Source organism: Panthera onca, chromosome A1 (assembly GCF_046562875.1).
Source record: "Panthera onca isolate mPanOnc1 chromosome A1, mPanOnc1 haplotype 2, whole genome shotgun sequence".
NCBI lineage: Eukaryota > Metazoa > Chordata > Mammalia > Carnivora > Felidae > Panthera > Panthera onca.
In genome coordinates this window covers 158,554,900-158,567,404 of record NC_138339.1, presented here as the reverse complement: position 1 = coordinate 158,567,404, position 12,505 = coordinate 158,554,900, and the positions used below count along the sequence as shown (strand labels likewise).

General features: G+C 61.6%; 1 protein-coding gene across 1 annotated transcript in view; it reads right to left on the bottom strand.

Moving 5' to 3' along the window:
- GAS6 (growth arrest specific 6) overlaps nucleotides 1-12,505 on the bottom strand; it is a 33,097-nt gene that overhangs the window by 5,005 nt on the left and 15,587 nt on the right. The window contains exons 5-12 of the mRNA XM_060636608.3: nucleotides 9,486-9,608; nucleotides 8,793-8,915; nucleotides 5,828-5,950; nucleotides 5,178-5,299; nucleotides 4,668-4,786; nucleotides 4,271-4,460; nucleotides 2,419-2,583; nucleotides 1,088-1,256 (exon numbers count right to left, since the gene is read on the bottom strand). Of these exons, the coding sequence (XP_060492591.1) occupies nucleotides 1,088-1,256; nucleotides 2,419-2,583; nucleotides 4,271-4,460; nucleotides 4,668-4,786; nucleotides 5,178-5,299; nucleotides 5,828-5,950; nucleotides 8,793-8,915; nucleotides 9,486-9,608 (1,134 nt within the window). The remainder of the gene's footprint in view (nucleotides 1-1,087; nucleotides 1,257-2,418; nucleotides 2,584-4,270; nucleotides 4,461-4,667; nucleotides 4,787-5,177; nucleotides 5,300-5,827; nucleotides 5,951-8,792; nucleotides 8,916-9,485; nucleotides 9,609-12,505) is intronic.

The window sequence follows — 12,505 nt, the reverse complement described above, 5'->3', positions numbered from 1 at the left end:
GGTGGGGGTGGCAGACGGGAGCCTAACATAACCAGCTCGCCATCTGGGGAGAGAGGGTCTGCAGGTGGCCCGTGGAGACAGGGAGGACAGAGCCAGACCCCAGGAAGGAGCCAGGGTGCACTGCGGGGGGGGGCACCTGGACTGCAGTGTCGGCTGGGAGCAGGGAGGCACCTGTGAGGCCACCAGACACACAGGCTGTGGACGTGGGGTGGGTGGGGGGCACCTGGGCCTGTGAACCCGCCAACAGGGTCCACACAGTCGTGTGCATGTGCATTTTCCTGGGCCTGGGACCTGGCTCTCCTGATTCTCCAGGCACAGTGACAATAATTTAGGGCTCCAGGTCGCATGTGCTCAGGAAACAAGGTTAATTTTAAACCTAAGTAAGAGAGAGGAGGGAAAATCCCTTGGTCCCAGGGTCAAACAGAACCACTCAGCAGTCACCACTGACCCGCGCTGTTCATGCTGGCACCCTGAGCTCTTTTCCCACTAGCTGGCGATCGAGGACGCACATGATTTAGAACTTCAGTCCCAGGTAAAGTCTGTTTCTGAGACTGTTCCTCTGTCAGCATGAGCGGGTTGTTCGTTGCGTTGTGGCCCTCCAAGGTGGCTGTGCCGCTCTTCTCTCCTTTAACACTAGAGCTCTCCAGGGGCCCTGAGACGGCCCCTGCGACTCCAGGGTGCTGCCCCTCAGGGTCCCCAGGACGGCCCCTGTGACCTCGGGGTGCTGCCCCTCGGGGTCCCTGGATGGTCCCTGTGACTGGGGTGCTGCCCCTCATCCGCTCCTCAGGACGCTCTGACTGCAGAGTCAGCCATGTTCCCCACAGCCGGTGTGGACACACCTACACTCATCTCGTCCAAGAACCGTCTGTAGGCATCCTCTCAGATCCTTCATGTCCTCCTGCCTGCCCGGCCCCAGCTGCCCTGGTACCAGCACGGCCGCGGTCTTCTCCCATCTGTCCCGTCCTCCTCACTGGCTGATGTGAGACCCAGAGCGGGAGCAGCCACCCGCGAGGTGGCTTCCTGCCTCATGTGTTTCTCACTGCCTGTTGTCTGGAGGCCCAGCCCCAGCCCGGGAGCCCACACTTACTGTAATCGAGGCTGTAGAAGGCAAAGCCAGTCCCGGGGTAGAAGGACCCTCTCTCCGTCACGGAGAAACACTGCATCTTGGAGTTTGCTTTCACCGTTTCTTGGATGGTGGTGTCCTCGCCACTCAGCCAGTTCCAGCTCCTCATACAGCCATCTAGACGGGGGTTTATCTGGGGAGACAGAGAAATCCACGTGGCTTCCTGGGACCACAGAGACTCCCAGATACCATGACTAGGGGCCATGTGGTCAGAGCGTGGGATGCCCTCTGGGCTCAGGCATGTGGAAATCTGCCAAAAGATGAACAAGTCCTACTTGTAAAGATGACTTATTTCCCTAAAGGGCTCCACACTGGACACGATGACTCCTTGCAGGAGGCCCAGCACTCACGGTGGGTCCTCCTGCCGTGCGTCGTGCACGGACGCCCACCTTCTGTGGTCGCACGCTCACTCCCAGAGCAGAGCACTGGCCACCCCCGGGAGGACATGGGACAAGGTGATGTGAGCAGTGGTACCTGGTACCTATGGAACTGAGTCCAGGGGCTGGGAGTGCCAATTCCAGTGCACCAGGCACGTGCTACATGCTTTGGAGCAAATCGGTAGTCATCCCTGCCTGTATCTGCAAAATGAGGAGGCGTAAGCAACTGTGGGACCCCCTGGAATGGAGACTGGCACCCCCTACCGGGATTCTGGCCACTGATATCCACCCACTGGGTGACGGGGAGATATCTACCGACCAGGGTGTGGGCTGTGATGCAGGAAGGGTGAGGTCGGGCAGAGCTTCGAGGTGGACTAGTAGTGACTCTCCCCTGTGGAAGTCCCAGCAGGACTAACAACCCAAATGTTCTTGGAAATTGTCAAAAGAGTTGACTGTGTTTTTTAATTAGAAAAAAGTTTTTTTTTAATGTTCATTTTTGAGAGAGAGAGACAGCGCACAAGCAGGGGAGGGGCAGAGAAAGGGAGACACAGAATCCGAAGCAGGCTCCAGGCTCTGAGCTGTCAGCACAGAGCCCAATGCAGGGCTCAAACCCACGAACCGTGAGATCTGAGCCGAAGTCGGACGCTTAACCAACTGAGGCACCCAAGGCGCCCCTTGAGTGTTCTTTTTGCTCAAAAATAATTTCATTGTGTCTCATTTTTCATGCAAAATAGGCATTTTTATCATCACTTTAGATGAAAATTAAAGCTACTTTCACAGGGAGAGGCAGTGCACGCATGCTTGCTGACTTCTGGGAAGCCACCGCCTAAGCCTGGGAAGCACTAAACACAGCAGCTCGCAGGCTCGCCTGTCCTGATGGGTCCTGCGCTCTGACTCCAGACTGATGATGGTACTTACTGGCTGGACCAGGTCCTTCTCCTTGAAGGGAATGCCTCCCACGGTCAGGTTCAGATGATACAGTCCTCTGTCCAGCTGAAACAGGTCCCCAGCCACTGCGATCTTCATCACGGCATCCTTGTTCACCTTGATGACCAGATTCCGGTCCAGCTCCTCCACAGAGATCTGAAGGAAACCAGGGCCGGAGAGGCCGGGTATACCTTCACCCGGGACCCCCGGCCCCAGGGCTCACCCGCACACCTCCCTGTCCCCGTGTGCCAACACAACCTCCCTCCAGCTGGGGTGAGGCTCCAGTTCCCAAAAGGCCCCCGGCACTGGCTTCTCTCTTCGCTCCTCCTCCTCCAAGTGAAGCCCCTCGAGCCGCGTCCCTTGCCCCATCCTGGCACCTCTATAAGCCCTGCCGGGAGCTGCTTCCTGGGAGCAGGAACCCCGCCTGACATCACTGTTTTGGTGCCTCACTTCTCCCACCTGCAGGGGCCCCATCAAAGGCAGGGGGCACGTTTCTAACTCCCAGCAGGTAACTAAGTGTCTGGCACGGACCGGATGCTGTGCGTGAATTCACATGGACTCCAGAAGTTTGCATCTTTCCTCCTTTCCAAGCAGGAGAATGTAGAAACCTCTCTCTACACTCTGTGTTCTCCTAACCCTCCAGAGGTCCATCAGTTTCCTTTTTGGTTAAAACGGGAAACTTGTCGGTACTTGGGTCAAGTGTGGTCAGGAGGACACGGTGTCCATGAGGGGGCTGCAGGGGCAAAAGCAGGTCAGGAGGGGCGGCTGCAGGGGCTGCCAATGAGCCGACCCCGCTGACCCCACCCTGAGCGGCCAGTTCATGCACCGGGTGGGGGCAACTGTGCCAGTCACCCGTCACAGGCCCTGCGTGCCCCAGCTTTCTCACCTGGGTGCCGCCCACCCCCCTGGACCCCACACGCCCCACGACCACAGGGGCCAGGCTGCCCGTTTGGAGCACGTGCCTCCCTGGGCCCTGAAGGAGGCCGAGTCCCTCTGGCTCCACGGTCTTATCTGGGCTTTGCTGTTGGCACCCCTCCCACAGCTCCGGAGACCCTTGTGCTGAGAGCTTGGGAAAGAAGGAAGGTAGCCTTACTTAACAGGGTGGACGCCTTAGCAGATGTCCCCAGTGTTTTTATTCAGAAAGTCCTATTTTAACATAGCTTTTAAAGGGCAAAAGGATGCTCTTCTCTCCCAGGTGCTTACTAAGAGCCCACTTCCAACCAGGGCCCTCCAAACTTCAGGAAGGGTCCTGTGTGTCAGGCTGCTGTGCAGGGGGTGCAGGCAGGGCAGTGGTGGGACACCTGCCTCTGGGGCTCTGGGTGCTCAGGGCACTCTCCAGAGGGAGGCACCCGTATGTGAGTGCTCCTGGGTCTGGGCGGGAAGGGCGCAGGTCCTGGGATGCTGCGGACACTTGAGCAGGAGCCGTGCCTAGATTTCGGCCCTGGACCCCCAGCTTCAGCGCCACGGACATCCTGAGCTGGACAGTTTTCTGAGGTGGGGTGTCCTGTGCACTGCAGGGTGACCGGCAGCCCCTGGCCCCACCAGGAGCTGCTGTGATGGACAGAATGGTCTCGGGGACACAGCCAGGTGTCCCAGGAGGAATGGCCCATCGAGTGTGAACTTCCCAGGGGCCGGGGCCCATGCCACTATGTGTAGTGTTCACCAACTGTCGGGTGCCTAAGCACACGAGCAAACCCCAGGCCCTCCCCAGGAGTCCCTATGCTGGCCAGGCCGTTCCCCAGGAGTCCCATACGCCGGCTGGGCCGGGGGCACGAGCAAACCCCAGGCCCTCCCCAGGAGTCCCTACGCCGCCCGGGCCAGGGGCGGGGGTGGCCACGCTCACCGTCTGCCATATGCCATGGTTGATGATAGGCCCGCTGCTGGTGACTCGGCCGACACCACCGTAGCGGAGCTGCAGTTCCAGCCGGCCAGCCCGCAGGCCCAGCACGATCCAGGCGCTGTCTTGATGACCTCCAGCAAAGAACAGGACCCCTTCGGGGTCAAAGGTCCTGAAGTCGAATTCAGCAAGCAGCCTGAGGGCCAGCATGAGAATCATCAGGTGACACACAGGCCCCATAGGACCCAGACCAACACGGGCAGGCAGGCACCCCGGGACTCCTTCCCCAGCGCCAGAAGCAGGCCCCGCAGTGGTGGGTGTCCATGCTGACCCAAAGCCTGGACTTGGCAGCAGGCTGCCGTGGATGTGCCAGGACCGCGGGGGGCTGCGAGCTGCCTCCCACCTGGTGGGCTGCAGCCTTTTGAAGCGCAGTCTGATCACGGGGGTCCCGCTGAACATGCGGCCCAGGTACAAGGACTTCACGCTTTTGGCCACATTGAAAGGCACGCAGGGCAAAATGTCCTGTGGAACGGGGGCGAGGAGTGTCAGGTGGGGCCCACCTGGTTCCACCCCTCCCGGCCACACGGGGCCTGTCAGGGTCGCAGGTCGAGTCCCCCTCAGCCATTCTGCCACCCAGATGCATAAGCAGGAGGCAGATGGGCCCCCCAAATGTTGGAGCGGGATGAGCGGGTGTGGGCGCACCCCCAGTCTGGGGGCTCTGGCTACACGCACACTGGGCAGGGCCTGCTTTGGGTGCAGGCTGCCTGCTGGGCCGCGGGTAGGGAGCCGCCCTGGGGGTGTCACCCACAGGACAGACACGCCCCCCCATCCCGCATCGCCACTGCCCTGGGTCACCAGCCCTCCTCCCTGAGAACGGTCTTCCCGAAGGGGGCGGCCGCCCCGAGGACACTACCTCGCAGGTGTTCATGTCCGGGGACAGCTTGAGGCCCCCACGCCCGTCACAGTGGCAGGTGTAGCCCCCTGGGGAGTTGACACAGGCCTGCTCACAGCGCCCCTCAGCACACTCGTCCACATCTGTGGCCACAAGGGAGATGGGCAAGCCTCACCTGTCTGGTCACACGTGCGGTGTGCTCTCTACGGGCTCCACAGCACGTGACTCAGGAGGCACCCACACCCCGCTGCGCCCACAGTGCTTCCCGGCAGGTCCAAGGAGCCGCTGGAATAAGCCAGCCGGTCAGCCACAAAGCACGTCCTCGTCTGAAGGGTCAACTGCCATTGGCAGGCACCCCCGGGGCACGAAGGATGTGAGCGGCTGCACGTCCCCAGCTGTCCCCAGACACAGTAGCTGGAACTGAGGGCCACACATAAGCCCATCTGCTATGGCGGCACAGGGCATACGGTCTGGGGCAGGTCAGAAGGTGCCGAGCTGCACTCAGAGGCAGCACGAATGCATGTGTGTATTGTATGCGCACGTGTGCACACACGGCACGCACACTTATGTGCACACGAGCACACGTACTCACAGGTGGGTGCGGTGTGCTGTGTGTGCACGCCTGCACGTGTGTGTGCGCCTGGTGCCGGTGGGCGGCTGGGAAGAGGTACCTTGACAGGCTTTCTCCTGGGAACTGAACGCGTAGCCCTCATCACAGAGGCAGGCGTAGGAGCCCGGCAGGTTGCTGCAGCGCGCCTCCCCGCAGGCCCTGCCATCTGCACACTCGTCCACGTCTGCAAGAAAACCAGCATGCTGGACTGGGGGGTTTCTGACTACCATGGGGAGGTGCTGTGGTGGGAGCACCGCGTGTCGGGGGCGCAGCCCCCGGGGCAGACTAGGCCCACGCCCCCTCCGCCCAGCCACCGACTCTGCAGCCCCAGGCCCAGGCACTGGGGCCATGGGGGGCAGTTCCAATCGGTGTCCTGGACACTGGACAGGGCTCTGAGCACTGGAGCACAGGAGCAAAACCCCAGGGGCCTTCCGAACGGAGGGTACCCTGCGTCCCTGGAGCAACTCCCCCCCAATGCCCCCGGGATGCCACCTGCATCTCCCAACTCGGCCTCCACTCACACCCTGGGTCTCTCCACCGGAATTCAAACACCACAGTAATGACAAGGTATCAAGGCTCTTCCTGAGGTTCCGTCCATCCTGCCCCTCCAGCAAACGACCAGCACGAAACTTCTGCAGTTAAAAACCCATTTCCTCCAGAGTCAGAAGGAACAGGTGGCTCGTGTCATTGCTACTTCAAACACCACGGGTCCTCACACAGCAACATGACACGTGTGTCTCCAAGCCCCACGCCATTCACGACTCCTCACAAGGGCAGCTAAACGCAGGCTTGCAGGTGCAGAATGAGGAAAATGTCGCTCACCGACCCCAAGAACGAGCCAGCAACCGCACACGTCCCCCGAGAGCGTGTGAAACCGCCAGGTTGCACCCGATCCGTTTCCAGCTGTGTGGACGCTTCTGAGCCTGGACTTCATTTCAGGAGCCAGGCAGGGCCAACCCCACGTCCAGAACCTTAGGAACCTGGCTTCCCCTAGTACGTGGGGCGTGCCAGCTGCACCAGGGAGGACACTGTGCTCCCTGCTCTGCACTCACACTCGGCTGCAGGGCCCTGGGCCGCTCCGCACACAGGATGCCTCGTTGGCACAGGCTCTCTCTGAACACGGCCCATGAGGCCCTACCATGGTACCAAGGAAACCACAGGGACCCCCCACAGCCTCTGCAGCCTCTGTTGCTCTACAGAAGCTCATGACCTGGGCTTCAAGGTGTGCAGAGTCCCTGCGGGGCCTGTGACAGTGGAGGGGCTGGGGCGGGAGGGCCCGAGAGCCCGCGGCAGCATCAGGGAAGGGCTCCCCTGTCCTGGCCCTGTGCCCGCACACCAGGCCAGGAAGCCTCCCCATGGGAAACAGTGGACAAAGCTCCGGACCCCACGCGTCCATGTGGCCCCTTGCCACCTTGCTTTCTTCTCCCACAGTGCCCATTGGCCACAGCCACAGAGCCTCTGGCAGTACTGTGGGCCAGGCTGGGGGCCCAGACAGCTGAGCTCCAGCCTCTGGGCCCCTCCTCCCTACACCTCACATCCTGCCAACACTCTGCCCATTGGAGATGCCACTGTCGGGCAGTTGGTCACAGAGCACGGTGACTGGGAGCCAAAGCAGGTGAACAGTGTGCAGCATTGGCACGGGGGGGCAGAGAGCCTAGGCCCAACCATACTGTGTGCACTGCGGCCAAGAGGTCCTTGGGCCCAAAACAGGCTCTTATCACCCTCCCCCTGCGGGGGCCCCCGGCCCACCTCCCAGCCATGCAGGCTGGGGACCCCTCCTTGCAGCCAAGGACAGATGATGGAGAGGCCTGGGCCCCATTCCCTATGCTGCTGGGGGGCCCTTGAAGTGGGGTGCAGCGACCCCACCCCCTCCTTCCCAGTATCTCAGGTTCTGACTGAGAAGAACAAGATGGAAAGTCCAGGCTCCACAGTGATAAGACTCCCCATTCCCCACAGCCTCCCTTGCCTGCATCTGGGGGTCCCAAGGTCCCCAAAGAAATAGTTGATGGCCAAGAGAAAGGGGGGTACGTGAGGACCAGACCCGGCAGGCACACCCCAAAACCTGGCAGCAGAGGTGGGGCGCCTGCCATCATGCTGATCATTACTCAGTCATGCTGAGGACAGCACCTCGCAGCCCGCTGACCCAGCAGGTGCAGAGTCCCGTCCCACTGCCCTACACGCTGTTCTGGGGGGAAAGGCAAGGATGCAGGGAATCTCTGGGACCCCTAGAGTCCTCACACATCATAGACTTGGTGAGCGGGTGGGAGGGAGATTCTGGTCACTCAGGGACTTCTGAGGAGGCTAATGCAGGATGTCCCCCATGGCACACGGCACATTTCCTGGGGGCGTCCAAACAGACCATCTGCCCGCGGCCCTGAGAACCCTGCCCCTCGGCCCCAGCAGGTAGAGGTGCACAGGCCACGGAGGGGCCCTTGCTCCGGAGGCTGCTTCCCCCTCAGTACCTCCATCTTGTTCCGGGGCAAGCCAGCAGCACTCAAGAAACGTCCCAGATTCCCAGGGACATGCCAGTGACAGACGTCAGCAGGTCTGAGTTGGAGGGTGGGGTGGGGGTGGGCGGAGAGCTGCCTCTGTGAAGTGGGGTGCCCCTGTTGTGCAGTAGGCTGGCCACAGCTTGCAGGATGCTGGGCCGCAGGGGGCCCGAGACGGAAGGGACGAGAGTTGCCTTCTGCTTGAGCCTTTGCCAGAGGGAAGCAAGCCGGGTGGGTGTGGACAGGGGCCCGCCCCTGGGTCAGAGGGAGTGGCTGAGAGCCTGGTGACTCATCCCGGGTCGGATGCTGGGGCAGCTCCCATGGCCGCTGACATGCCCGGGCATGTGCTCTGCGGAGGCCCCTCCCCCTCCTCCCGCCTTTGCAGGGACCCACAGCCTCTCAAGAGGTGACCGCCAGCCTCAGCAATCTGGCCATCTTGCCGACTCTGGCAATTTGGCGACTCTGGCAATTTGGCAGCTGCACAGACTGACGGGGAGGGCACGGGGAGGGCTTGGGGAGGCTCGGCCCGGGCGTTACCTTGGCAGGTCCTGCTGTCCACCGTGAGCGTGTAGCCACTGTAGCAGGCGCAGTGGAAGCTGCCGGGCTTGTTGAGGCATATTTGGTTGCAGCCCCCATTCTGCTGGCTGCACTCGTTGACATCTGGGCACAGAGCAAAGAGAGGCTGGGGAGCATGCAGAGGTGACGCACAAGCACCTGCACGCCTGTCCCCACAGGAGACCCCGCTGTGCCGAGGGCGGTGCCCGTCTACCACGAGTGCACACTGGAGGAGGGCAGGGCCCTGGGGTGGCTTGGAGCAGCAGTGAAGGGGCCCCCGAAGTCATCAGGTCTTGGGGTGTTTTTCCTGCGGCTTCTTTGCTGACCCCCCAAAACTGCAGACAGGGAGGTTGGACAAGGCCCCACCCAGGGTCCCCAGGGGTAGCCCTACGGTGGCTTTTCTTCCAGTCCTGCCTGAGCCAGGCCACTGCCAGCACCCGATAGCTTCTCAAAGGTTGGACAGTGCCCTGTCCTTGGAGGCGAAAGCAGTGCCTCTCCATGTTCTTGGGGGATGTGAGGAGCCAAGGGGCCCCTCCTCTCCTTCCTCCTCTGAGCCGGAGGGAGGTGGGCCAGCCACGAGGGGCCGGGTACCCCGACAGTCTGGGGCTCCTGCCTCCTCTGGAACAGGCCCTGCACATCCCCCGGGTGGGCTGGGGGCACAGGGAGGGGCCTCACCTCTGTCACAGAGCCGCCCGCCCCAGCCAGCTCTGCACTGGCAATAGAAGTTGCCCATGAGGTCTTGGCAGACTTGGGTCCCCTCCTTGTTGCAGGGGTTTGGGGAGCACTGGTCAGGCAAGTCTATGTTGAGAAAAAAGAGAAAACATTCAGCTGGGAGGGAACGGCCGGGGGGCAGGCCCACCGAGGCAGGCCCAGACTAGAGGCATGGACCCCAGCTCCGGGCAGGAGAACAGTCATGGAGCAGGTGGGCCAGGCCCTCGTCTGTTCCAGGGAGATCTGGGTCAGCTTGGAGGGAGTGTCCACCTGCCCGCTGGGCCAAGGGCAGCAGAGGAGGACAGGGTGGGCCTGGCTGGGCTCCTTGTGCTCTGGCCTCCCGGGGAGCAGGCCCACAGACCCCTGGCTGACCTTAAGGGTCACATGAGGAACCCCCATCCCGGCCGACATCTCTACCGTCCCTGGCCAGGCATCCCATCCACTCAAACCCCAGCATGCTCCCCACAGGGCTTGGCGGCCACAGGAGCACCCCCACACCACCTGGCCGGATGTGGGACTGCCCAGGCCCAGGCTGCCTTGGCTCTCCCAGAGAGGGGTACTGGCCGGCCCCTGCTCAGGGGGCAGTCTGCCGGCCAAGACTGGCAATTGCCACCTGCTTTACAGGCTAGTTGAAACAGTCACAGGGGGTGGCTTCCAAGGACTTGGCATGTGAGCAACTTCTCACAGGCTGCTGAAGCCCAGCTCCAAGGTGCCATAGCTGCAGGGCCCACCCACGAGCAGCCTGGCTCACCTGGGTGCAGGTGCTGTGTGGGAGGGACTGGCCAGGGGTCTCCAGGGGATCTCAGCACTGGGGCCCAGGCTGACCTCTGCCGCTCTCACTGTGCCCATGCTCAGCAGGCCCAGGAGATTTCCAGCCCCGCAGCCCTTGTGTGGGTCAGCTCTTGTCTTGGTTCCTTGACATACCTTGGCCAGCTTTCCCCTCCCCTCTTCCAGCATGGACACCTGCCCCTTTCAGCCTGGGGACAGCACTGGGCCTGTGGCTGAGGTCCAAACCCAGGGCCAGGGCTGGTAGATGGGGCGGGAGATGCCCCGAGTGCCTGCAGCAAACTCGCTGTCCCTCAGGCAGGTATCCTTCAGCGGTGTGGACAAAACCTTGCTGCTCTGGACCGCTTCCCTGTGGCCCTGGGGACTGTGGGCTCCAGGCTGGCCAGCTGACAGCCATCCCCAGGCCCGCAGGGGAGAGCAGGTCACTGTGTCACCCTTCCCAGGGCCATGCACCCCACAACTCTCTGATCAGGTCAATCACTTCTCTTGTATTTACATGTATATACATATTTTTAACATTTATTTGTGTTGGAAAGACAGCACGAGCAGGGGAGGGGCAGAGAGAGGGAGACACAGAATCCGAAGCAGGCTCCAGGCTCCAAGCTGTCAGCACAGAGCCCGATGTCGGGCTTGAACCTGCAAACCGTGAGATCATGACCTGAGATGAAGTCGGACATTTAACCGACTGAGCCACCCAGGTGCCCCACTTCTCATTATTTATGGAGAGAGTAGCCCACACAACATGGCGGCTGGGCAGGTGGAGAGGCTCGTCAGACTCCCGGGTTTTCCAGCCTCTTCTCTGCACGAACCAACAGGGCCCCCAAGAGCCGAGAGCTCAGGTGTCTGTCCTGCTAGGAGACTGACTAGATGGGCACAGGCCACTGTTTATCACCTCTTCCTTAAAATGACTGACATTTCCAGCCCAACGCCAGGTTTGGGGACAGCATTTCTGCCCCAGGCCTTGCTTGTGGTCACCAGCAATGAATTCCTAGTAGAGCCCTTCTCCGCCTCACCAGCCTGGGGCTCAAGTGACCCCCAGCCCATCTGGGCCTCCCGTCAGCCCTCATTGGCAGGACTCCAGACTCCGCCAAGCTGCGTCCCTTTGTCTCATGCAGGTCTGTGACCTTGTCACCAGGGCCCCACTTCTTGGGGAATCTGCATAATTGTGTGCAAATAACTGGGGCCTGAGTCTGGCATTGGGCTCCTCCTGTGGCCCTGCCACACTCACTGGCAAGTGTTGACTGGACACAGCATCCCCAAATGCTTTGTGACACTTGCACAGTTGTTTTTGGCAGGGAAGGTAAATGCCTTCTCCCCGTAAGCAAGCAAGAATCGGGTCCAGGAATGAGGAAACGGGGCCTGGGAACGGTGTGTCCCACAGCCACCAGGAGCTGGCAGGTCAGCCCTGCAGACCCCACGCTGCCCGTGGGGAGGGGCAGGAGGGCTGGGGAGGGCAAGGCCCAACACCAGCCCCAGAGGTGGCAGATAGGGCAGGAGGGTTGTGTGCCGTGTGTCAGGGCCTGGCCTGCCTGCTCACAGCACAAGCCCAGAGGGGCCCCCAAAGGCAGAAGGGTGTCTCCACTTGACGCATTTGGTTCAAGATTCAGTTATTTCAGAAGTGCGCATTTGACACGTGGAACTGCCTGAAATGGCTAAAGCTCCTTGAATAAAAACGCCTCAGGGCCCCACAGTCCAGGGTGGAGACAGACTTCTCCAGGGGACACCGCAGCAGGGCTCCCACAGGACACCCACAACAGCGGCCCCAGGACCCAAGGAAGGGGGAGGGGTGGTCCTGAGCATTTGACACCGGGCAGGGGCCCAGCGAACTCCTGTGGGATCGAGGGCGTGCACGTGAGAGCACGGGTGAGGATAAGCCTCTGCAGGCACCCAGGGCACCCGCTTCCCTGTGGCCGGGCCTCCAGCGAGAAGGAGCCTTGAGAACAAGGGGTTCCCCTTGCCCCCACGCGGCCCTGCTGCTCTGAGCAGCCGTGTGATCCCTCGACAGGAGGCCTTTCTCTCCATCTCGGAATGAAGGTAAAGATGAGTTATAAGCTGGATGACACACTCAGTGCAGGGCCCACTGTGGCCAAAGGGAAGGGGCCCTTCGGACACGGTGGGCAGAAGGTGGAGACATCGGCAGGAAGAAAGCCCCAGGCCCGGAGCGCAGCAGGGCTGGACATGGGCACCTGGGCAAACCG